Here is a 26,372-nt window from a genome sequence, read left to right on the forward strand (position 1 = left end):
CTACCATAAAAAAAAGCATGAAATACTGGATACCCTCCTCCTGAGATCAGGACAAGACAAGGATATCCACTCTAACCACTTCTACGTAACATTGCACTGAAGCCTCTAGTCAGCGGATTTAGGCAAGAAAAATAAATAAATTCATCCAGATTGAAAAGGTAAAACAATATTTGCAGATAACATGATCTTACATACTGAAAATTCTAAGGAATCCACTAAAAAACTATTAGAATAAACCAAGGTTACAGGATATAAGATCAATATACAAAATTCAATCTTATTTCTATGTATCAGCAATGAACAATCCAAAAATGAAATTAAGAAAACAATTAACAATAACATCAAGAAGAATAAAACATTTAGGAATGAATTTAACAAAAGAAATCTAAGATATGTACCCAGAAAACTACAAAACATAAAGAAGGCTTAATAAATGGAAAGACATCCCATGTTCATGTATCAAAAGACTTAAACAAAAAAAAAAAAGTTACTCTGTTCATTATCCAAACTATACTTCTTGTACATCCGTTCCCTTGAGCTTTTAATGTTATCCAAAGTTAGATGGTGTTTAAATGCTGTCATGTACTGTCAAGTTGATTCTGACTCATCGCGACTCTACAGGACACAGTAGAACTGCCTCATAGGGTTTCCCAGGCTGAAATCTTTACCGGAGCAGATCGCTAGGTCTTTTCTCCCACTTAGCAGCTAGTAGGTTCAAACTGCCAACCTTTCAGTTAGTAGCCGAGCACTTAACCACTGTGCCATCAGGGTTCCTTGGTGTCTGAATAGAGGCCCAAGAGTGCGACCCCCGCCGTCTGTGCTGGGTCGCTGGGAAAAGGACTACTTCTTCTTCAGTTTCTACATTCTTTCCTCCTTCAAAACATGAAGAGTCGGATGCATGCATCTCCCTAAATTCAGTCAATACTGGCCAGTCTTCATTCCTACTAAACACTGCTTTGTGAAATACATTCTTCAATATCCACATTCTGAAAGAGAAATTCCTTTCCCGTTTACAAAATTAAGAAAGGCTTTTCATCAGAGCAAGACGGATATTAACACTGTCAGCCTAGCTGGAAATACTGCCGTTTTTCACAGTACAAAAATGGCAATGGCACAGTGGGGGCTACCAGGTTGCTAACGGGCTGCTAATTCAGCCCTTTTGGTCCTAGTAACCCAGTCTCTTCCACAGAAGAAGCAAGACTGAAATTTAACACAGCTTTACAGTGAGAGATGGATCACTGTACTTCCTTCAGCCCAAGAGCTGCCTGCCAGATGGCTGGGCTGGCATTGTAAGACTATCAACTACACCACCTCTGATACAGATAATGCTAGAACAGAGAACTTAGCAAGGACAGGCTGACAATTCAAAACTTCATTTCCATTTTGCAAATATTTTAAAAGGGAGCTAAAATGGAAACAAAGTGGGAAGGAGACAAGTAAGGAAAACACCATCAGACGCTGGAGAAAGAAGCAAAACGTACAGAGGCATGAAGTTGACTCCCACCAATACCTGCTCCTCAGAGGCATTGCGGGCACTAGAAGTTCACTTTAGTGACAGCTGAGGGATGCCTTCCGCACACGCAGCTCGAGGCGCGTTTCCTCTCCGGTTCTCAGGTGGAAAAGGTTCTGGCTACTGCTCTCTAAGGCAGGAGAAGGCAGCGAGGCGCAGCTCCGGAGATGCAGGTGTGGCTCCCGAGTGCCGAGCACTGGGAGGATTCCACGGGGGAGGCATCACCCAGCTGGCTCTCGGCAGGGAGCCCAGCCTAGGCAGGGCTATGAGTCACAGGCCCACACTTTCATCAAGACCAACCTCATAATGAGGCTTAAAAAGAAAACGAAAATGAGCAGGCTGCTGTCTTCCTTGCCTACTGTAATAAACACCTGCCTGTTGCCTGCCCAGTGTCAGACCCCTCCTTCCCATGACAGCCCGCTGAGCTTCCTGGGGGAGCCGTCCCTTCCAGGAGAGATGGGCCAAACCCAGGCTTGGCCAAAGCATCAAGGCTGCACCCCACCCACTACAGTAATTAATTCTAGAACGTCTCTTTCTTCTGCACTTGGCGCTGTGTGGATGTACGCCTAGAGCTGACAGAGCCTACAAAATGGAGGCACCTGCCGAAGAGGGAACAAGGCAGCGGAGCAGGGGGTGGTGGAAGGGAGCTGAGGCCTCCGGCCGGGGCCATGTCTACAGGAAAGTCTACCCCAGGCTTCTCAGCTACAGGACAATCAGGTCCTCTGCCTACAGAAACCACTTGGAATAGGGTTGTGTCACTGGCAACCAAAAGAATTTTTGCATTACATTAAAGGGATGTCATTCAGATTAGCTGGGATATACATCAAACAGGACAACTGTAGGTACTAAAACAAGGGCAGCTGTTTACGCTTCAGTACAAAAAGCAAGTACTTGAAAAATACATGGATGGAGGTGAAGAATTAGGAGTAACTGTTTAGAACATGCTGTTAAATGGGGACGTAACTAATGCAGCAGACAGACACGTGTGGACGTTACTGAGTGACAAAGGCAGGCAGAGTCAGACCACCTTCCCTAGAGCTGGTTCCACATGGAAAGGACCTGCCTGTCCCCTTGTCAAGAAGCCTTGGGATAGTTTCAGTGACAATATACTCTAGGTCACAGGAAAGAAATGTCATTTATGAGAGGGGAAAAAAAGCTAAATTAGGAACATGCTTCTATCAAATGGCAATAATTACTGAAATTCTCTGTAATGCTCTGTGGCCTCCCTGTAACAAGGAAATTCAAGTCCAGAGCACAGAGTCACCATAGTGGTGATCTGGTCTCCAAAGAATCCGTTTTTGCTCCTATAACACAGTTCAGCGGACTGCCAGAGCTCAGTCCTCACAATGACTCCGATCACTGTGAGGCTACCAGACAGGACATCTCCTCTAGCTCTTCAGCATCTATTAACCACAGCTGTGTCCCATGTAGTATGCTAGAAGCTCGGGTGCAAAAAGCAAAGTCATGGTTTTTACTCTGGAGTTCACAGTCTATCATGGGGAACAGACATACAACCAGCAGCAGTTATAATTCAGTGTGATACTTGTTAAAAGGTAAGGACAGGACACATCATAATTACAGAATAAGGGTAAATATAATAGGATCAAATAAACCTAAAAGACCCCTCCTGGACAGATACAGGAGCCCTGGTGGCACAGTGGTTAAGAGCTGGGCTGCTAATCAAAAGGTCAGCAATTCGAATCCACCAGGTGGTCCCTGGAAACCCTACGGGGCAGTTCTACTCTGTCCTATAGGTCAGCTATGAGTCGGAATCGACTCGATGGCAATCGGTTATGTTTTTTGTTTTGTTTTTTGGACAGAAGCAAGTAGGGCAAGGATTTCTGGCAGGTATAAAAAACTAGCCGACTGTGCTCTTCACTTGGACAGGTCCAGGAGCCCCACTACTCTGGGACTGTCCCCACCTTAGGCACCAAGGAGCAGAGGACTGAAGGCAAAAGTCCTCAAGTCACGCCCAGGAGTTAGGGTTGTTGAAGTCAGTATCTCTTGACCCAATTTAAACTAACCCTGCTAATATTATGCCTTCCCCAGAGAAAAGACCCAATAGTGACAGAGCAATAATCAGAGATGTAAGGTCAGTCTTGAAGAAGAGTAACTCCCAACATACCTCAGAAAGACTATGAGCTCACCCTGGGAACCAAGAGGCCAAGGGAGAGAACAGGAGAACTACGTCTGTTTCCCCTTTGTGCACCGCTGCGCCTTCACACGCAGGCTTTACCATCCTGAGTACTGAAGCGCCCCGGAGGGTGAACTGGGGAAGACGGGAAGGAACTGTCCTTCCTGCCAGAATAGCTGGTCCCGTCATGGAGCTCTGTGGGGACTTGAGCTGATGCCACGTTACTGTCCCCTGGGGAGTCATGGGGACTCTTAGACTGAAAACCTGGCTTCACATCTCGGCAAAGACCACTGTCCCAAGACGCAGGTGCAGTAGTGCCTTGAACTCTGCCCGAAGTGGAGAAGACCCACGGTAAGGGAAAGAAGAAGGAGCCTTCCTTCCCCAAGAGGGACTGCTCTTCCACTGCCCTCTGGGCTCCCAGAACCACGACCATCCTCTTCACCTCCCTGAGCCACCAAACCCAAGGTTCCTTCAGCGGGGTAAGGGCAGCAGAGGAGAGAAGAGGGCGCGGCTGAAGTGAGTGTTCCCTCCTAGACATCCAGCTCCCCCGGAGAGAAGGCCGACCCCACACATCCTGGCACCTGCTTTAGTCCTGTGCACGGCGCTTGGCGCCAGGTTAGCTCAGTGATTCACTGCTGACTCCTGTACGCTCTGGCCATCAACTGTTAGCTATTTTCAAGTTTCTCTCAACAAAAATACGATGATAGTTAAGAGTCTGCACTGACCAGTCAAGCTCAGGACAGCTCCAAAAAAGATGCTAAGAAGGAATTAGTCACTGTAGTAAAGAAATAATTATGTTTTTGTTTTAAGAATCTGGAGGTTTTTCCTAGTAAATATACCAAGAGTTTGGGTTTGTTTTATTTTCTCCAACAATTAATATGTCTTGTTTCTTCAGGGCAATGTTAATTCAAATCTGAATAATTCTAGACTTACAATTTTGCAGAGTTCAAAGTGGCATTACAATGGACTGTTTTCTACGGTTTTAATAAGAGAAAGACCTTTGGAGAAACTATTGCACACACATGCCCAAAACAAGTTTACTGCTGTCTGAGCAGTGTTTATTGAGCCTACTCAAACAGCTACCTGTTCACACTGCTGTAATTACAAAGAGCAACAGTACCATAAAAACTTGTTTCCAAAATTTCAACGCAGTCAGTTTTCTGAAAATTTTTAAATTACACCTGTGTACAATTACAAATCTAACTGCAAATGGCGCTTGGGTTTGTTGCTGTTACATGTCTAGAAAATTGTCCAAATCTCGTCTCTCCCTGCTAAGAGCATCTGAAATAGACATTCTGAGGCACGGCCTTGTGTAGTGAGCATACAAACACAAGTGCAGAACCAGAAATAAGCAACGGAAAGCTTGGGGCTGGGGGTACCAGCATCATGGAAGGCTGCGAGCAAGTATGTGCAGTTATACTATATAAGGTACAGAGAGAATATCCTTGTAGAGTTTACCATAAATTACAGGCATTATTACTGAAACTACCTGCTTGACAACTGTCCTTACACTTTGGTCACGTGTTTATTTTCCAGCTCAAAGAACACGTCAAGGATGCGCATCACACCCCACGTCACCGTCATCTTGGCCAACCCCCAACACGTGCCGCTGCACGCCGCTCCCCATCTCCCGCGCAATTCCCCACATGATAATCATACAGCCCAACTTGTGCCAAAGAAGACTAGTGAGAAATTTCATACCCAATTTATAAGCACTTGACACCCCACGGTCCCCTCTGTCCTGCCTGGCAAATGACAGCCTTGTCGGCACCCTAACAAAGCAATGCAGACGACAACCAGATGGGGGCTAGGCTCCCGGGCCCCACCACAGACCCTCAGTTCATCCCCAGATGTGCTATGACCTAGAGGCTAGGATTCTCTTTGGAGAACTACAGCGGGAAGGAAAAATGAACAGAGACGAGGAAAAAATGGAGGAAAGAAGAGGGGAATGGAAGGAAGTGGGAAGGGCAAAGGAACAGACTCTCTTTCTGAAGTTCTAAGCTCATGAGCAAAGCATTCATTTACCTGAACAAACAGCGGCCAGGGCGATTCATAGAAGGAATAGCAGGCTAGCTGCCACCTGAATTAGATAACTATCTCTTCCCTCTGTCTATTCATTCAATAAATACATGATGATTTACTACACTTCAGGCACTCTGCTTGGCCCTGGGAATACAGTACGCACAAAACAGCATCTACCTGCCCACAGGGAACCCCTAGTACAGACGGGGAGACTGACACTTGTAAACACAAACATGATGATGAACTTGTGGTAAGGGCAATGAGGAAAGGAAGAGTGTACTGTGATAGAAGGCAGTGGAAAGGCAGAGGGAGTAAGAGACATTTTGGAGGCGGGTGGTTCAGGGAGGTCCAGTCATGCTGGAGGGCTTTCACGGAAGGCACGACGCTCATCTCCATGGCGAGGCTTACTCAGGTATCTTTGCCACGGACCAGGAATTCAGAAGTAGGAGTGAGGAGAAAGGGTGGGAGCAAAGCTATGAACAGTGAAGCAAAAGGCTGCCTTTGATCAAGCAGCAGGGTAGGACTTCAGCGTTCTCGGCAGGGAAAGGGGGCCCTTCGGAGGGCTGCTCTGGCCGCCAGTGCATAGGCTGCTTGTGAGAACCGGACCTAACTGTGGATCACACTCAACACCATTTTCATTTCTGTACCAGGAAACCCCTGAAAACTGAAGGCTGCAAAAATGAATTTTAAAATAGAAAAGGCCTTTCAGTTGGGTTTTTTTCCAATTTCTTTTTTTTTTAATCAAACGCATATACCTTTTCAGCCGTGAACCTGGCTGTCAGATGATGACATGAAGCCCACCCCAGCCATGTTGTAAGAACCTTCCCCTGCCCTGCTCAGTCCACTTGCCGAGGTTTGTCTTCACTGACTGGGCATCCGTGCCAGACGAGATAGCGCATACAAGGTGGGGTACAGTCACACGGAGTGACGGAGATGATGCAGCAGAAGCCAGAAGCAGCCTCAGTGCGCGCGTACGTAACGTCAGACAGGAGAGTGACGGCCTCTTGACCCCACAGTGTCACTCCTTCATGCTGAATAAAGGTTTGGACGTTTCTAGCCCAAGGGGCAAAATCAATGAGGAAATGTGCCCTTTCACTATATATGACCCAAATCTTGGGAGGCAGCAAGTACAGTAATGGAATGTGCCCAGAGTTCAAATGTTCTCCAGACATCAAGAATCCTGGTGCTCCTTCCAGCCTACATAAGACACTGTACTTCTCCGAGCCTGTGTTCACGTCTGCGGAATGAGGATCGTCTGACCTACCTTTCAGCATATATTCAGACAATATCTGTTAAATGCCCACCTGGTGCCAGGCACTGGGCTGGCTGTTAGCAATTCAGAGGTGAACAAATCAGCACCTTGTCCCAATTCTCACAGAGCTGACAACCTGGTCAGCATGGTGAGCTTTAGGAAAGTAAATTCCCAGCAGTTACAGAAGCCTATGAGTCCCTGGTGGCACAAAGGGTTAAGCACTCAACTTTTAGCCGAAACGGTGACTCACACCAACTCAGAGGTGCCTCAGAAGACATGGCTGGCAATCTGCCTCCAAAAGGTCACAGTCTGGAAAAATCTATGGAGCAGTTCTATTCTGCACACACGGGGTCACCACGGTTAACATCAACTTGACAGCAGCTAACAACAGACGTCCACGGGAAGGGTCCCTGAGGGAGCCTGGACACCACGCCCTGAAAAACGAGCAGCAAGTGTTCAGGTACGACAAGCGTGAAGTGTGTTCTAGTGGGAACAAAACACGGGAAGCCCCTAAAGGCAAGAAAAGCCAAGGCCGCTGTGAGGACTGGCACGGGTAAGTGCTGAACAAGAAACAGCAGCTATCAGTAATAATAATGACCCCAAACTTCTTCACGGTGAGAAGGTAGAGAATAGAACAGCATTTAAATTGTTACCTATCCCTCACAAAAGAACTCAAAAGGCACAGTGCAGACCTTGATTTTAAGTGAGCAAATCCTGACTTACAATTTTACTATTTCATGGGGGAGAGGGCGCTTTAAGCACTTTAAGTGATATGAACAGTCTGTATCTCTGCCTGAGAACTACAAGTGAATTTCTCTAAGAGTCAACACCTAATATCTCAATGCCTTAGATGAGCTCTTGAGAAAGAGGCTTTCCAAAACTAAGGCTTCTTGACATGACTGGAGTTCCTGGCTAAGGTCTAGGCCAAATCCCTCCTCATCCTAAGAGACTCCATTCTGAATTTCTAAATGAGGCTTCTGTCATGTAATGCAGCTGTAAAATCTTCCACTGGACCTGTGACCTCGAAACACGCAATTCTACAGAAAAATGTGGTTTTGCCCACCCTATCCTCCTTGTCCAAAGGTTCTAAGAAGGTGAGCTTACAGTGAGAAGTAGCCCATGTTAGAAAAAGATAATTTGAGACCTACACAGGTGTTAGACAGAAGTGTTAAACACGTTGACTCAGTGGTTAGCCAAGCTTTCTTTACCAAACCAAACCCACTGCCTCATAGAGAACCTGCAGGACAGAGCAGAACTGGCCCAGGGAGTTTCCAAGGACTGGCTGGTGGATTCCTTTTGGTTAGCAGCTGAACACTTAACCACTGTGCCATCAGGGCTCCAAGTCTCCTTTAGGCCCCCTTAAAAAATTGTTTTTCTGATCCCTTTAAAATGTTAGGTATAACTATACTGTAAATGTTCCAGGAAACTCAGGGTCAGCCCAATCCTGTCACCTAGAACCACCCTTGCAAAAGGAGGCCAACTCCTACAAAGCTGTCAACCGAGACTCTGCCACCTACACCGTGTAAATGTTAACCAATCAAAACTGTTCCAGCTGTATTCTGTTTGCGGGCTTTTTCTTCGTAAGTCTGTGTATTACTCCAGCCCCTTGAAATGTTTTGTTCAGATTATTCCGACACTGTTGTTTTCCACTCTGCAAAGAGCTTTCTCGCCGTAATAAAACTCAGTTCGTAAACTACACAGGCGTGTGCTTTGTTCCACTACCACACTCTGAATGGCATATCAACAAGAATCATCACGTCATGTACCCTCTGATTAAAATACTCACATCTCCTTTTTTAAAATAATTTATTTTTGTTTTGTTGTTGCTGTTGAGAATACACACAGAGAACATACGCAATGCAACAGCTTCTCCATGTAGAATTCAGTGACACTGACTGCATTCTTCAAGTTGGGCAACCATTCTCACCCTCCTTTTCCAAGCTGTTCCTCCCCCATTAACAAAAACTCACTGCCCTCTAAGCTTCCTACCCACTGTTTCGAGTTGTTGTTGTCAAGTTGATCCTAGACAGTATTTTAAAAGAGCACAATGTCCACAGCAGACGTTTTTTATTAGTTAAGCTATTGTTTGGTTTAAAGAAGACTTCAGAGGATAACTTGGGTTAAGATTTCGGGATTACCTCAGGGTAAATTTCAGGGGTTCATCCAGAAAGTCTGGATTCCATGAGAATACTCGTTTCTCCTTTTTGACCAGGGGACTTATTTTAATCCCGATCTTGCGCTGAAAGGGCATTATACTTAACAAATGTCAGAACCCAAACCCCACAGATATCAGATCTACACTTCTCGTTCTCTTGGAAATGTCATTTTCATTATCCCTGTACCAATCCCTGACCCAACTCTTGTTGGCGCTGACGACACGGACACAAAAGTAAGTCAGCTGAAAAAACTCGGAGCCAAATTTGGAAAAGCTTCCTCCCAGAACTCTCTCTCCATACTTTAAAGTGACTGCGCCAAAAGCTATCTGTCCTTGCGAAAATAATTTCAATTAACCCATCTCTGTTTTAATGACTTCATTCTCAAGAACCCTCTTAGCTAGAGTCAAATAACAATGCTCACGCGTAAGAAGACAAAGAGAAGTAAGATTGCAATTTAAAATAAGCACTTGCTGTGGTTAGGTGCCATCTAGTCGATTTCAACCCACAGCAACCCCATGTGACAGAGTATAACTGTCCCATAGGATTTTTGTGCTGTACTCTTTACAGAAGCAGATCACGAGGTCCTTCTTCCACGGAGCCACTGGGTGGATTCAAACCACCCACCTTATCGGTTAGCAGCCTCTTAACCACTGAGCCACCAAGGATCCTTCACTACATTCTAATAAATCTTAATTCCCCAACACCAGCCCAGATTTCTAATCCTCACAAACCCACATGAACCAAATCCACATACAGTCAAAGGTCAATGTCCAAATGTCCCAAACTATAATCATCTCCCCTCGCTCCTCGAGCCTACTCACACTCCAGGCTCCCCACTTCAGTTGGTTCTACCACCATTCAACCAGTCATCCAAGCCCAAACATGGGAATCAGTCTCAAGTCTTCCTTCCCCCTTACCATCTCCTGCCACATCCCCACTCCACCCACATGACTGTTAAGTGTGGCCAGTGTTACTTCCAATCATCACCAACTTCCACTCCCTCCTCTCGAGCCCCTTGTCTTAATTCAGGTCTTTATTATCTCTTAGGTGGATTTCTGTTACTGAAATAACCTCCTAACTGGTTTCCTGGCCTCCAAATCTTTTTCCCCTCGCCCCACACCAAGTACTTCTCAGTGTCTTTATTTACCTTGGTCAAATTGTGCCAACTTTATCCTATCTGGGATCACCTTTCCCATCACCAACAGTAACAAGTATCTACTATCTAGAAAGTGATTCCCCCTCCCTCTCCCCTCCATCCCTGGCAACCATCAAAAAACTTAGCTTTCTGTGTGTGTATCTGTTCTAGACTTTTTATAATAGTAAGACCATGCTATATTTGTCTTTTTGTGATTGATTTATTTGACTCAGCACAATGTCCTCCAGATTCATCCATGTTATGCTTCATGGGCTCCTCACTCTTTATAGTTACGTAGTATTCCACTGTATGTATGTACCACAGATTTGTTTATCCATTCATCCTTTGATGGGTGCTTAGTTTCCATCTTTGTGCTACTGTAAACAATGCTGCAATGAACACAGGTGTGCATGTCTATTTCTATCACTGCTCTTACATTGCTACTATATATATATATATACCTAGGAGTAGGACTGCTGGATCATAAGGTATTTCTATTTCTAGCTTTTTCAGGAAGCACCATGCTGTTTTCCATAGTGATTGTACCGTTTTCCAATCCCACCAGCAATGTACAAGAGTTCTAATCTCCTCACAACCTCACTTGTTGTTTTCTGATTCTTTGATCAGTGCCATTTTTGCAGGGGTGAGATGGTATCTCATTGTAGTTTTGACTTGCATTTCTTTAATGGTTACTGACCTCAAGCATTTTTTCCTGTATTTTTTGGCCGCATTAATGTCCTTTTTGCTGAAGTGTCTGTTCATGTCCTTTGCCCATTTTTTGATTGGACTGCTTGTCTTTTTTGTTGCTGAGTTGTTGAAGTTTTCTATACATTTTAGAGATTAATTATCGGAAATGTCATTGCTGAAGATTTATTTCCCAGTCTGCACGATCTCTTTTTACTCTTTTGGTAGTAAAGGTAGTAAAGTCTTTTGGTGGGCGTAAGTATTTCATTTTTGGGAGGTCCCAGTTATCTAATGTATCTTCTGTCATTTGTGCATTTTTAGTTTTGTTTGATAGACTATTTATGCTGAAATTTAGGTCCCCTAGTTTCACCCCTATGTTATCTTCCAGAAATTTCAGTTTTAGCTGTCACATTTAGGTCTTTGATCCATTTTGAGTTAGTTTTTGTGCATGGTGTGAGGTATGGATCCGGATTCATTTTTCTGCATATGGATATCCAGTTTTGCCATCTTTTTTTTAAATAAATGATTGCAGATGTTTTAAATACACAGATCATAAATAAACAACAACAAATCACATAATCCCACCACCCCGATAAACCCTACTGCCTTTTTCAAACAACAAAATTAATGCGTATGTATCAGCTGTTGTCAAGTCGATTCTGACTCATGGCAATCCTATGCATGTCAGAGTAGAACTGTGCTCCCGAAGGTTTTCAATGGCCGATTTTTTAGAAGTAGATCTCCAGGCCTTTCTTCCAAGGTGCCTCTGGGTGGACACAAACCTTTTGGTTAGCAGTGGAGCCCATTAACTGTTTACACCACCCAGGGACTCCAACGCACGTATGAACGTGGTTAAATACTTCAAATACCATCAGAAGAAACCAAACGACAATAAAAAGCTTCTCTCCTAACACCCATACTTCTTGCAAAAGGTAACCATTCTTAGCAGTATTTTATGTTTAATAAAATTTTAATTTTAGAACAGTTTTAGAGTTACAGAAAAGTAGAAATGTAGTGCAGAAAGTTCCCGTCCATCCTCTACCCAGTCTTCCCTATTAGTAACATTTAACGTTAGTAAGGTACAACTGTTACGATTAATATTGATGCCTTATTTTTTTAATAATATTTTGTTGTGTTTTTGGTGAAGGTTTACACAGCAGTTTAGGTTCCCGATCAACAAGGTCTACACCAATTGTTTAGTGACACTGGTTACTGATACACTATTATCAACCACAGTTTGTTCAGTTTATTCAGATTTCCTTGGTTTCCATCTGATGTCCTCCTTCCACTCCACAGTGTCATCCAGGAAATCATATTTACATTTCCTTGTCATGTCTCCCCAGACTCCTCTCAGCTACAACAGTTTCTGAGACTTGAAAACGTTGACAGTCTTCAGAGCTTGTTATTTTAGAGCTTATCCTTCCATTTCCGTTTATCTGCGGTTTTGTCGTAATTAGACAGAGGTAACAGGCTTTTCCTGTGGAAGACCACAGAGGTGAGCCGCAGTTCTCATCACATCAGACTGAGGTTACATGCTATCAGCAGGACTGTTGAGGTTGACCTTCATCTCCTGACTGAGGTGTATCTGTCACGTCTCTCCACTGGAGAGTTATTTGCTCCCCTTCCCACACTGTACTCTTGGGAAGGAAGTCACCATGCGCCAGCTCCACTTAACGAGCAGGAGTTATGCTCTCCTCCCAGAGGGTGGAATATCCAGAGAAATGACTTGAATTCTTCTCAACATTAAGATTTGTCTATCCTCCCCCACTTACATATTTATTCAATCATATATTTATATCAGTATGGATTCGTGGACATACATTGTATACTTTGGGTTACAGTCCAATACTACTTTATTTATCGTTTGCTCAAAGTATTCCAGCTGTGGCCGCGGAGCTCTTTCAGGGGCTCCTGCGTCCCTCTGACACACCCCACTGCTGTTTTGTTTTGTGCTTTGACCACTTCCTTACCTCTGGCTCATCTTGTACTTTCCCTGCCCCGGGCCTAGAACCAGCCATTTCTCCAAGAAACGCTGATTCCTGTCATTGGGAAACAATGTTAGAAACCAGGATCTGGGCACTGGGTGGCAGTTTCTTTATAAAAGATCTTATTAAACATCTGACTGTACGTTTTGGGGTTTTTTTGTTTGTTTGTTTTAAGAGAGCTCTCTGTATCTACACATATAGACTGACCTTATCACGTTAAACCAGAGGCCAACCTTCACCTCCTGCTAGCAGACCTTCTACCGCTGCGAGAGGGGCCATACGCCTGTATCACACAGGAGGACTGTCATGTGCCCGGCCCTGTGCCAAGCTGTCTACACAGACCGTCTCTTCTACTCCTCCAGTGGCACAGCCTATCATCATCCCAACCACGCCACACACGAGGAAACTGGGCCTGACCATCACCGTCACCTGCCCAGGTCACTCCGGTGCACACAGGCAGCACTCACACCTGTATGAGGGACAGCCAAGTCCACGCCCCCACTCAGTCCAGCCCTGAAGGCACTCACCCCCTCACAATCTGCCTCTGGCTCCCGTCACCTACAACAGGAGTCCCAAAGGCCAATTAGAGGCCTGTGACATTTTTCGGATCACCTACACCAGTCTGCAACAAACTGAGAAAAATAAGGAAAAACTTGTGAATTTCTTTTTTTTTTTTCCCCTTCCATAAGACCTTTATTGGTGTAGGGGGATAAGGGGCATCATGGCGGGAGTCCTCAGCCTAGGGGCTCTGACATTTCAGTGTGGAGCAGGGACTGGCCATAGAAGAGAGGCAGACAGCCCTCCCGGTGTTCAGGAGAAGGCAGTTTTGAGTTTCTCCTTCATTTTGTTGAACCAGCTGCGGGTCTTAGCATAAATGTCACTCTGTTTGATTCTGTCAATGGCTGCCTTGGCCTTGTCTTCCAGGGTATTTCCAAACTCCTTCAGCTTGTCTGGGATGCGCTCCAAGGTGCAAGAGAAGTCAGGGACCGCCTGGGCTGGGGCTGGGCCTTCTAAAACTATCAACAGAACCACCACTACCAGGACCGGGAGCGACAGGAGGAGTCTCATGGCGTGCCAGGAGGGGACTCTGGATCCGACGTAAGACTGCAGGTTGTGAATTTCTAATAGAGCTAAATTTATTTCATTTAAAGGACTATCCCCTTATTCTGAAATTAAATCTTTCTTATGATTTTATTGGTATTAATGCCCTTTGTTTATGAAATGGTGATGATCTCATTCCTTTCGAGAAAGCTTATACTTACAATACGCCTTGTAACTGTAATCTGGGTTATCTTGTTTTTTCTTGTATTTGGTAAAATTAAAGCTGACCATCCTGGATCAATTTCCTCAACACCCATTTTTAAAATTTAACCCTCTGAGAAGGAAACAGGCTGCACATACAAAACCCCCAGCTTCTTTGCACCACAAGGAAGGTCCTGTCCGTCTTCCCTTGCACTCTCCCATCCACACCACCAAACTGCTTTGAAAAACAAAGTCACCACGTCTATATTATAATTTCCTGACCTTTTCCTCCAACCCATCCACCTGGCAAACTCTTACTGAAAGCATCACATTTTCAAAGGGACTAAAACCTGGTTATGAAGTGCTCGTGCATGTTTTCATATCATCTTTCCGAATGCTTTCATTTTTTAATTATTTTCTAAGGTAGCTATTGAAAACGGCACAATTTTGGAATCAAAGCAGCAAACAAACTCCAGGTTTTATCACAACCGTGACTAGGTAGCACCGATGGCTTCTTAGCTTGGCCAGATGGCCTGCTGGAAGGAGGACCGGGTTCTGCCCGCTGGCCCATCACTAACCCAGTTACAGAAAACCTGAACCCCTCCTACTCCTGATGGGTTGTTCTGAGGATCCTAAAACAAAAAGAAGTGGAAAACGTGAGGGAGAAAGTGCTCTGAACACACCGCACACAGACGGTATGTAGACTCGCTGGGACCGTACTTTGCGGGCTGTCGGGTTCCTTTTATTAACCATGGTTTCACACAGGCGGAGGTTCAAACATGCCACCGCTACAGGAACTCACTTTCAGTCCTTGCTTCCTGCCACATCTGCGGCTACTTAGGGTAAAAGTTAGCAAGCCTTCTAGCATGCATTTCAGGTAACAGTGACTAAGGAGGTAGGCGGTGTGAAAGGAATTATCAAGCAAAAGAACGATTTTTCTTTTAAACTCAGATCCACAGTGGCCTTCTCTGTGGCCTTTAATGTAAAAGAGTCGACTCCTGTAATTATTTTCCCTGTTGTTTAAAAACCGCACTAAAACGCGACAACTGAAGACAAATGCTGTTTACAAGTGACGCACTTTCCAATCCTCCCTCCAGTGAAAGCACCTGAAGAGGGGTCAGTTCAGAACATGAATTATTGAACAATCTTGCCCACGTATTGACTACCTACAGCTCCTTAACCTACAAACAGAATCCTGTAATGATGTCTGAAATAAAAGTACTGTATAGTACTTTAAATTCTCAATTTTAAAACATAACAAGCAGAAATGTAGCATCTTCCAACATGGCCATTTTCATCCAAACTAAACCAAATTTAGTTTAGGAAGATGGATACAACCACCTAAACACTCCCCTATCAAATAAACACAGAACAAACTTGCTGGAAGTGTGCCAATCCCCCCGCAGGCGGAGGCAAATGAACACTTGTTAGTGTGCACAGCCTTACTTTGTGTATTGCCTGTTTCAGCTGAAAGGTTTGTAAACAGCCTTCAGAGACAACAAATTTAATCATTAAAAGCCTGCCGGGACAAACATCCCATCTGAAAGCAAGGCAGTCACACGCGTTACATCGACTGCACCCTTCCTTCAGACGCAAACCTTGTGCACACGGAGTTCTTTCAAAATTACTTTGGTGCCAAAACCTGCGGAGAGCCTCGGTGGAAAGATGAAACCATCCCTGAAGGCTAATCAATAAGGTTTTTAGTAAACAACACCTCTCTGTGGTTTTTTCTCCCACTTTTGCATTTTAGAAATTTTAGAAATTTGCATTAGAAATGCAAATCTATAAAAGGGAGGAAAAAATGTTAAATGCTGATTCTCCAGGCAGCAGCAGCACCCTTGCACCGCTGGGGTTTATTTGTGCTTTTCCTCTGAACGCGAGGGGAAATCTTAAAGACATTTCTAGCCAACAGAGTCCTTTCAAGACAGCTTATATTTACAATATGCCTTGTAATTGTAAATCAGATTCGTTCTCATGACCTACATACTATGAGCACAGGACAGCAGGAAACAATTAGAAGCACATAAAATAAATAGAGGCTGATGGAAGTGTCTCACTGTTCCGACTGCCTCTCTCCCAGCCCTTGAGGTTGTTAACAATATACCTGCAGCTTTCACAATTTTTCCTGCCTAAATACAAATAATACGTACAGCAATTATACATCTAAGTTTCATCCATAATTTTCAGTCATCAGAGTGATTAAAAGTATTTTAAATATTTTCCTGCTCAAATGACAGTAATGGTGAACATTTTTCAGAATACATTAAATAGCCTACCTTTTCCAAGAGTCAGGATCGGTGGTGATCTTGGCACCAAATAACAACACCGCTCTGAAAGCTATACCTAGTCACAGCCACCGAAGCATCGGCAACTCTCCACCCACGCAACTTCTTCAGTGGGACCCAGCACCACTGATAACCCCCACCACATTCCAAAATAAAAGCCGAGACTAAATATAACACTGATCTTTAAGAAGAGGGGTTGAACCTTCTCCGAACATCTTTACTCAAGTTAAGAGAGCTTTCTTTAAAACTGGCATTAAAAAAAAAATGTTTTTAACCAACTGATTTCCCTATCAAGAAATAGGAAAGAGAAATATCCCTATTATATACCTCGAATTAGGTTAATATCAGAGAACAGCCTTATTTGCACATGGAAGGTAAAGTAAGCTGTCAGCTGCAGCTTAAGCTCCCCAAGCTGGTATGGAAAACAACCTCTTCCTCCAGGCCATCTTAGGTGATGTCCTTGGCAAAGCACGGCACAGCATAGCTGCCAGCCTTGCTGTGTATTACCTGTAACTCTAACACCTTCCTGAGACACTGAACCCGCATCCCCAATCCTGTAATGAACACAGTCTACTAAATCAGGGCACGGGTGGGGTGAGGGAATACGTTTATTCACAGTCATTATTTTTAAAGACTACTAATGGAGAACAGTGGCTTGGCTTCTTAATAAAAGAAAAGAGAATCCTATTGACTTTTAAATGATTCTTTGGTCCCAGTTGCTCTATCGACAGTTTCGATCTTACCTAATAAATGATTCACGCCTGGCCTATTTGTTTTCACCTGCCCACGTAGTTCTCATTTGCAGTAACTCAGAAATAAGATCAGTAACATTTTTCAAATTATAAAAATGTATTTTAGTATAAAAACATAAGGCAGGATGCATTGGGAGCAAAATTATATAACAGGTACATTCAAGTGTGGTCTTCTTATGTGCCTTTGAGTTGATTCCGATTCACAGCAACCCTACCGAACACAGAAGAAGTGCCCCACAGGGTTTCCCAGGCTGAAATCTTTACAGAAGCAGATGGCCAGGTCTCCTCCCCAGTGGGGTTCGAACTGCAGACCTTTCAGTTAGCAGCCAAGCGCTTAACCACAAGGGCTCCTTCATTAAAGTATAAAGGCCAATAATTTTTTGACTATCTTGTTATCTAGTTTACAGTTTTGTCGGCAAATAAATATTTTGGCTTTTTCTTTAGTTACAGATTTATTATTAAATTTTCATGGATTTAACCAACAAGACACGTTCTTTCCTCGTAAACATGTTAACTTTGCTTAAAAACGCAAAAGCATGTGTATTTTTAACCCGAATTAATGTCCATGGGGCTCACTTCAATCAAATCCAATTAAAGATCATTAAGTCATGGCAAATAAAGGATGCTGATTAGTCTGTAATTACTGGCTCTTTCAAGCTGAAAATCCACTTCTCCCAGGAGCACAAGCACATCTGCACAATTAAAAAACTTACATAGAAAATAATTTGCTTTTTGAAACCCATGGTACGAAAAACTGTTATTTTTGCTTCAAGGGACTTGTTAATTACATGGAGATGGGGAAAAAAAGAAATATCTACAAAACAACATAATTTTAACTCCTATATTCTAGCCATCCAAAGCTGAAAGGCCTTTGGGTATCCCAGCAACAAGAAGGAATCATACAAAGATGAAAGGCTCTGTTATAGACAGAAAGTCGGCTTCAAATTACTACTTAGCTCCAGAGACCAATGGAGCAGAACTGAAAACCCAGAAAGAAATCCAAGCATCTATGGTCAACTGATCTTCAACAAGGGTGCCAAATCCATTCAATGGGGAAGGAACAGTCTCTTCCACAAACGGTGCTGGCAAACCTGGATTTCTACTTGCAGAAAAAAATGACATAAGATCCACATCCGAAGCCATACACAAAAACAAATTCAAAATGGATCAAGGACCTAAATGTTAAATGTAAAACCATAAAAGTTCTTGGAAGAAAATACAGGAGCAAAGCACAGGAACCTAATTTTTTTCAGTGATAGATTATCAAACACAACAACGAATGCGTGAGCAACAAAAAATAAAATAGATAACTGGGACCTCATTAAAGTTAAATACTTACATTTATCAAAAGAGTAAAGAGACAACCTACAGACTAGGAAAAATCTTTGGGAACAATATAACCGATAAGGGTCTAATATCTAAAATATATAGAAAACTTCTACAGCTTAACAGCAAAAAGACAAATAGCTCAATCAAAAACTGGGCAAAGGACATGAACAGACACATCACTAAAGAGGATACTCAAATGGCCAACAGGCACGTGCACAGATGCTCAATGTCATTAGCCACCAGAGAAATGCAAATCAAAGCCTCAGAAGATACCATTTCACTCCTACTAGAATACCTCAGATAAAAAAATTAAAGAGAAAATAACAAATGTTGGTAAGGATGTGGGGAAATTGGAACTCTCACCCATTGCTGTTGGGGATGTAAAATGGTACAGCCATTGTAGAAAACAGTCTGGAGGATCCTCAAAAAACTAAAGGGAGAGCTGCCATATGACCCAGCAACTCCACTCCTAGGTATATACCCTAGGGGTCTAATAGAAGTGACATGAACAGACACATGGAAACTTATGTTCTCTGCAGCATTATTCACAACAGCACAAAGACGGAAACAACCTAAGTGCCCATCAACAGATGAATGGATAGGCAAAATGTGGTACACATACACAATGGAATACTACTCAGTGATAAAGAAAAATGAGTTCCCAAAACATCTTGCAACATGGTTGAACCTGGAGGACATTATGTTGACCAAAACAAGACAATAACAAAAAAAACAAACACTGTATATTCTCACTTTTATAAAATGACACGAATAGGTAAATATACAGAAACTAATGTTCATTAGTGGTAACCAGGGATTGGCGGGGGGGGGGGGGGGGACTGACTCACTAGATAGTAGATACTTGTTTTTCTGGTGATGGGAAAGGGAACATCAATGAGGGTGAAGTGTGCACAGTCTCACCAAGGTAAACGATGTCACAAGAAAAAAGGACCTTTGGCTAACTGCTATGGCATACATAATTCTGCAACAACAACCAAAAAATAAATCTGCGGGCATACGTGTACATGTGTAGGCATGTATGTGTATAGGTATGTATATATGTGTGTACATACCAGTGTATGCACATGTATATGTACATGCATTGTATGTGTGTGTATGCATATATATTCATATATATAATAAAGCACACAGGGGACACAATTACAAATACTTCTTAGAACCAAGCACCTAGCAGGACTGGTTTTCTGCGTTTGAAGGATTAGGACCACAGACTCATGGAACATTTTTGTCAATTGGCATAATATACTACATAAAGTTACATTCTACATCCTAGTTTGGTGAGTAGTGCCTGGGGTCTTAAAAGTTTACGAGCGGTCATCCAAGATAAAACTACTGGTCCCTACTCATCCAGAGCAAAAGAGAAAGAAGGAAACCAAAGACTCAAAGAGGAAACTAGTCTGACAGGATTAACAGTCTACATGAACGTCATCTACCCTGAGACCAGAAGAACTAGATGGTGCCCAGCTACCATTACCAGCCACTCTGATCAGGGCAACAATAGATGGATCCTGAGAGAATGGGTAAAAAACGTGCAATGGAACCTAAAATTCTTTTAAAAAAATCCAGACTTACTGGACTAGTTGAGACTGTTGCACTCCCTGAGTCTACTGCCCTGAGATACTCTTTAACCTCTGAATGGGACTAGCCCCTGAGATCACCTTGTAGCTAAATAACAAATCGGCTCACAAAATAAAGAACATCACCCGTGAGTGATGTGCTCCTTTCACCAAAAATCATCTATATGACACTAAACAACCAATAATTACTTTAAAAGAAAGATGAGAAGGTAAGGGGCAGGGAAACTAAATTAATGAAGATGAAACCACCAGAATGGAAATAATGAGAATTTTCATGCATTGTAAAGAATGTAACCAATGTCACTGAACAATTTGTGTATAAATTGTTAAATGGGAACCTAAACTGCTATGTAAACCTTCACCAAAAACACAATAATTTTTTTTTTTTAATTACTACTTAGCTGCTTTTTCACTGCTGTTTTAGTGATAATTTTATTACACTTTCAAAAATTTAGTCCATGGGTTTTATACAAATAAAATCAATTAAACATCTTAGAACACCATAATCTTGACTATGTCAAAAAACACAACCCAGGATGAAACCTATTTTTTTAAAGCATTGCCCTTATGATATTAACATTTTTTTAAAAAATTCAGCTCAAAATCCAGAGCTTTTATTTCTTACTTAAAAGAGCATTACTTTAAAGAAAACATACATTAAACTTCAAGTGCATACCCCAAAATACCTAAAGCTCTGAAAAAACACAAGTATAACAGTTATTCCCAAGTGATCCTCTCTTTATTTAGGAAATACTCCTAAGATGGTACAGCAGGAGGAGAAACCTACCATTCTGAGCACCAGTATGTCTCAGGCACTGTGCTAAGAGTTTCACATACAGTCTCATTCCCTCTGACAACATCTCTGCATGATACGCTCCGTTTTACAGACGAGCAAACTGTGGCTCAGAAGTGGCAGGGCTAGAGTGGGAAAGCCGACCAGAGAAGCCTTCACTGAGGTTCCGAAGTTCTCGCTGACACTGTCTGCGCTTTCCCTGTGTGGGAAAATGGGCATCCTCACTCCAAAATCAACAACTCTAACCACTTCTGTCAAACACGGTCACCACTCATTCAACGGACCCCTTGTCGAGTCCTTTGGTTGAGGACTGGCTGCTGAATTTTCACAAGTGGGAATCTGAAATACAGGTCACTTAGTAGACACCTTCTCGGGCAACCTAGGAAGCACCTCGGTGAACAGAGTGCTCATCAAACCTAACAGCCTCCAGCTGATCAGAGCCTCGGCCCCAGAGGCTGGATGTGAGACACACGTGGCCATTCTACCCTTGTGTTATTTTTATTTAGTTTTTCCTCAGCTCCATCTCACATGCCAGACTACAGAATCCAGTTACTAAATAAGACCTCATGGGAAAAGTAGAGACAAAAAAGAATCCAGCCACCTGAGTTACAAAGTGTCCATATGTGTGCTCACGATTACTACAAGACAAAGAGGAAAACCGTTTGATTTCTGCCAAACGAGCTAACCAGAAAGGACCCACTTGGACCAAGAGCAGAGGACAGACTGTGACATGTCCTAGAACTTGCAAACATAGACACACCGTCCCCTCTACTCAGGGGACTGAGTCCAATGCAGAAGATGGACATTCGCCAAATAATCACCAAACACAGAAACACAACCGTGGTGAATTCTGAAGCAGCAGAGTAGGGGATGCTTGGAAGCATCCAACAGAAAACTGGACACAATTTGAGAAGTTCAAGGAGCACTGAGCTGGGTTAACATGTGAAAGAAGTGTAGGAGTTAACTAAGAAAGAGAAGTAAAGAAATATCCTGTGCCAAGATCAAAAAGGGAGAGGTGGTAAACGGTGGGGAAAAAGGAGCGAGGACGCTGAGGTTAGCTTCAGGGGTGGGGCAGAGGCTGAGATGAGGCTAGACAGAGTCAGGGCTGTGGAGGCTGTAGGGCCAGAGAGAGCCTGGTCGCCGCAGCCTGTGTGAAGAATGTTGTGCTTATCTTGAGAGCAATAAACGGAAGTCATAAAAGGACTTTTTTGTTTTTAAACACGTGTGATAAGGGCAGGAGATAGAATACGGCTCTAAGATGGAGATGTTCCCAAAGACCCTTAGTCAACATTCCCTTCAGGGGACTGAAGCCCCCCACTGCCTGCACCACACACACCATATCACTACTGTGGTGATGTTAGTTTTTTTCCTTTCTTTTGGTAAACAAATGGGAGTCATAAATTGTACCTGTCATCTTCTATCCTTAACAGATGACAATGACTTCTGTATGGAGCTTTCAGGAAGTTGATGCTTGCCAACTTCCTCTGAAGAATATATCTGTCTGCAACTGATGCTTATTTTCTATCTTAATGTTTCTACTAAAAATTTTAGAATAGGACATGCCCATTTCTTGAACCTGAGTCAAATGAGGTCATCAGTTATAAATGTCTGTCATTATGGTCCATCATTTCTGCCCCAAGGGAAGTAATACAGAGGCACAAAAAAATTAGAGAAATTTGAACTCTGTATATTTGATACTAAGAAATTTGTAAGGCAGTAATGTATCATGGTTATGTTTAAATAAAGAGTGCTTATCTTTTAGAGATACATACTGAAATACTTGGAAATGAAATGATATAATATGTGGGATAGAGACAAAAAGACATTGGCTATATGCTGATGCTTGTCGAAGGTGGGTGATGGACACGTGGGGGTTCATTATCCTAGTCTATCTACTTTCATATGTATTTGAAATTTTCCATACTAAAGAATGTACAAGAGGGGGTGTCAGGACACCGCCTTGCTTTGAAGCAAACACCCAAGTAAGCTACAGAGTTTGGCTATGAGCTGTGTCCACACCCAGAAAGCAGAGGTTCAACCGCTCAGGCCTCTGAGAGATGACAACCTCACAGTCGAAAGTTGAACGACAGCGTGGGTAAAACTGAACGTGCTCTAACACTGTCCTGGGTGAAGCAAACAAGGGGGCAGTGGCAAGTCTTTTCCTGAGTCCCAGTCTCTGTCACCTCAGGGTAGTTTTCGTCCAGAGAAGGAGGTCAGTCCTCAGTTTGGTAAAGTTCTAAAACAGAAGAGCAGAGTGGAGGGGCAAGAATGGAGGTCGTGAGAAAACTCCGCCAGGTCATCTGAACAGTCCAGGCAGAGAATGACTGTAGACTGGATGAGACAGCTGGAGATGGGGAGAAGAGAGCAGGTTCAGGAAAAGCCGAGGAGTTAAAATCCACAGGAATAAATGACAATATTTACGGGACGTGAGGAAGACGAGGTATCAAAGATGACTCCTAAGCTTTAGTTTACGCGCTGGGGTTGGTAAAGGACCCAGGAAGCACAGCAAAGATCCAGGATGGGGTTACGTTGAACTGTTCTGTGTTTTGTCTTTCAGCATGAAACAGAGCAGAAATCTGGTTTGAGATGCATGTCTCAAACACAAAAGGAAATGTTGGGCAGTACAACTCTGAGGCAAGATTGGTACACGAGATGAACACTGAAGAAAAGAGTTCATATCGGGGCTGTGATGGTTGCTTTTATGGGTCAACTTGGCTAGGCTACAGGGCCCAGCTGTCCGGTCGAACACTAGTCTAGTTATTCGTGTGGACTACCAGTAGTTAAGGGTGATCACAGTGGTTGGCCTTAAGGGAAGCAAATTACCTTCCATAACGGGGGTGGGCCTCAACCAGTCAGTCGAGGGTCTTAAGAGCAAAAAGGGTGTGTTCTGTCTCCAAACTACAGGCATTTTGCCAGAACTCCTTTACTCTTCTTGTTGCCTGACCTACGGATTTGGGGCTTGCCAAGAAATAGAGAAAAGGACGATTACTTCAAATCATGGTAGGTACAAAGCAGAGTACGACACTAAAGTCCTGCATTCTGGTACCTGCTTTGCCCTGTGTACCAAGTCACTTTGGGTAAAAGATCAAACTATCTTTTTTTCTAATTGTAGTAAAAATAAAAACATTTCCTATTTTAGCATTTTTTACAGGTACAATTCAGTGACATTAATTACATGCATCCTGTTGACTCAAAGTTTTTTATAACCTCAAGACATTCAAAATTTGAAGGCTATACCACGATCTAAGATTACTATCTTAAAGTAGCTATGATGCAATGAGGTAATGAGAGTTAGAAACAGTGCTTGCTGGCAACTGCCTTCTAATGCCCTGTCAGTCACACACCAATTCACCCCTATTTTTTCTCCCCTTCTGGAATCACAAGAACTACCCACCTGTCCTCAAATATCATCACAAACCATAGTGAAAGGAATTCAGAAACTGGAAACAACAGGTTGTAATTCAAGTTCTACTCATTATTTTATTTATTCAACAATATTTATTGTATTATCTACCATATGCCAGTGACCTTCTGAGGCACCAAGGATAAAGGAAACAAAGGTCTTGGGCGCTCGTCTGTAAACAAATAACTTGTAGCGATAAATGCTAAGAAGAAAAATGACGGAGAGCGAGGGAACGGAGAGGGACTGGAATGTGTTATTCCGTATCATCTCTGTAATGAAGGGATACTTCAGCCGAGATCTGGACAAAGCGAGGGACAGAGCCATAATGATACCCAGGGGACAAGTGTCTCAGGCTGAAGGAATGAGAAGCAGCAGATGCTTCAGAGTGTTCAAAGAAGCAAGGAGGCTAATGTGGCTGGAACAGAGAGAGCCTGGGGTAGAATGATACAAGATGACATCAGAATGGGAGTTGGGCCGGATCACACAGGCCTGGTAAGCCACCGAAGTGTCATCTACGCACGATGGGAAGCCTCTGGAGATTGTGAAAAGGGTTTGACATTAATCTGCTTTACATTCTAAAAGGATTACTCTGGTTGCTGCATGAAAACAGACTTCCAGTGTGGGGAGAGGGGAGAAGCAAGTACACCACCAGAGCCCAGGGAAATGCTGTGACGGCGGCACTAGGAGGATTGCAACGGTGACAGCGACAGGTCTGGACTCAGGATGTGTTTGTAAAGTGAAGCCAACAAGATCACCTGATGGATTCAATGTGGTTATGACAGAAAGTCAATGGTGACGCCATGGTTTCTGACCTAGGAAAGGGGGTGAGTGGAGGTTATGTTTTAAGACTTAAAAACCCTTAATAAAAACATTATCTAATTCAGCTGTTCAGAAATAGCATAAGCCTTACTAACAAAAAACTGAAAAATCAGAAGTAGAGTTACAGGCAGTCACCAGCTTATGAACAAATACCATTCCGAAGTCTGTCTTTAAATCGAATTTGTACGTAAGTCGGAACAGTTAGGTACGGTCTGTATCTAACGTCAGTTAGCTAAACGTTTGTTAGTATATAGTGTGCCTTTCTATCCATAAAAACATTAAAGAAACATGTCCAGATGCACTAAAACATCTTCAACATAATAATACAGTAACAATAACAATAAGGTTTTGATGTATGTGGCAAAGTAGCACCTGTTTATTATTACGAACAATCGTATGTACCTTGAAGTTTTAACATAACAGCCGTTATGGAGGCTGGCTTGTAACTACGGGCCACACGTAAGTCAGATGTTTGTAACCCAGGGACCGACTGGCTTGCTGCTTCTACTCACCATTTGCAGACTGTATCATGTTTCCAGATTTTTGGACTTCATCAAATTTTGTAAAAATTACATTCAACCTATATGAAAGCAAAAACATAAAAACTATTAACCATCACCATTTATGATAATATTAAAATACTGATGTGAAGTTGAGTCATCTCCTCAAAAAAAAAAAAAAATTCAATGATACAAACACACTTAGTAACAAGAGTAGCTATACCAATACCACTGACAATAACCAGCGATAACCAGGTACTCACCACGGGCCAAGCGCTGTTCTAAGCACTCATCTGAAAGATCTCACTTAATCCTCACAAGAGCTTTGAGGATAAGGAAATCAAAACCCAGTAACTGGTGATCCAGTTAACAGGGAGGACATGCCAGCCTTGACAGCTGGAATCCAGAGTCTATGCTCTTAGACATTCAACTGAGTGCCTTATACAAGAGATACATACTGTGAAAATATGTATTTCTCCCATTTCTTTCTAAGTACACACTGGCAATTACTCAGCATAAAGCTTTTTAAAACGCACTAATACTGTAATACAAAGGCTTTTCTGTGACTTACGGTTAATTCAGAAATGCTGTAATTTCTCTAGAAACAGGTGTTTTGGCTTCAGCTTGAAAAAAAACTCCTTGACATTTATTTTTTACTAACGGCTCATTTTTACCTTGGCATTTAAATTGAAGCAAAACTCCTTTATCAGTCAAAATATTCCATCCCAATGACACCAAAAATGAGAGGAAAAGGTGTGGGGGCGGGGGGGGGG

General features: G+C 43.0%; 2 protein-coding genes across 13 annotated transcripts in view; both read right to left on the bottom strand.

The window, feature by feature from the left end:
- Positions 1 to 26,372, bottom strand: part of CLASP1 (cytoplasmic linker associated protein 1) — a 350,733-nt gene that overhangs the window by 166,425 nt on the left and 157,936 nt on the right. For all 12 annotated transcript variants that reach the window (XM_023742167.1, XM_023742168.1, XM_023742166.1 and 9 more), the window contains exon 8: positions 25,612 to 25,679. In XM_023742167.1, coding sequence (XP_023597935.1) covers positions 25,612 to 25,679 — 68 coding nt within the window. The remainder of the gene's footprint in view (positions 1 to 25,611; positions 25,680 to 26,372) is intronic.
- LOC111822744 (apolipoprotein C-I-like) lies at positions 13,689 to 18,374 on the bottom strand. Its single transcript, XM_023742169.1, has one exon. The coding sequence runs from the start codon at positions 13,944 to 13,946 to the stop codon at positions 13,689 to 13,691; it is 258 nt and encodes an 85-aa protein (XP_023597937.1). The 5' UTR covers positions 13,947 to 18,374.

This window comes from Trichechus manatus, unplaced genomic scaffold (genome assembly GCF_000243295.1).
Source record: "Trichechus manatus latirostris isolate Lorelei unplaced genomic scaffold, TriManLat1.0 scaffold00203, whole genome shotgun sequence".
NCBI lineage: Eukaryota > Metazoa > Chordata > Mammalia > Sirenia > Trichechidae > Trichechus > Trichechus manatus.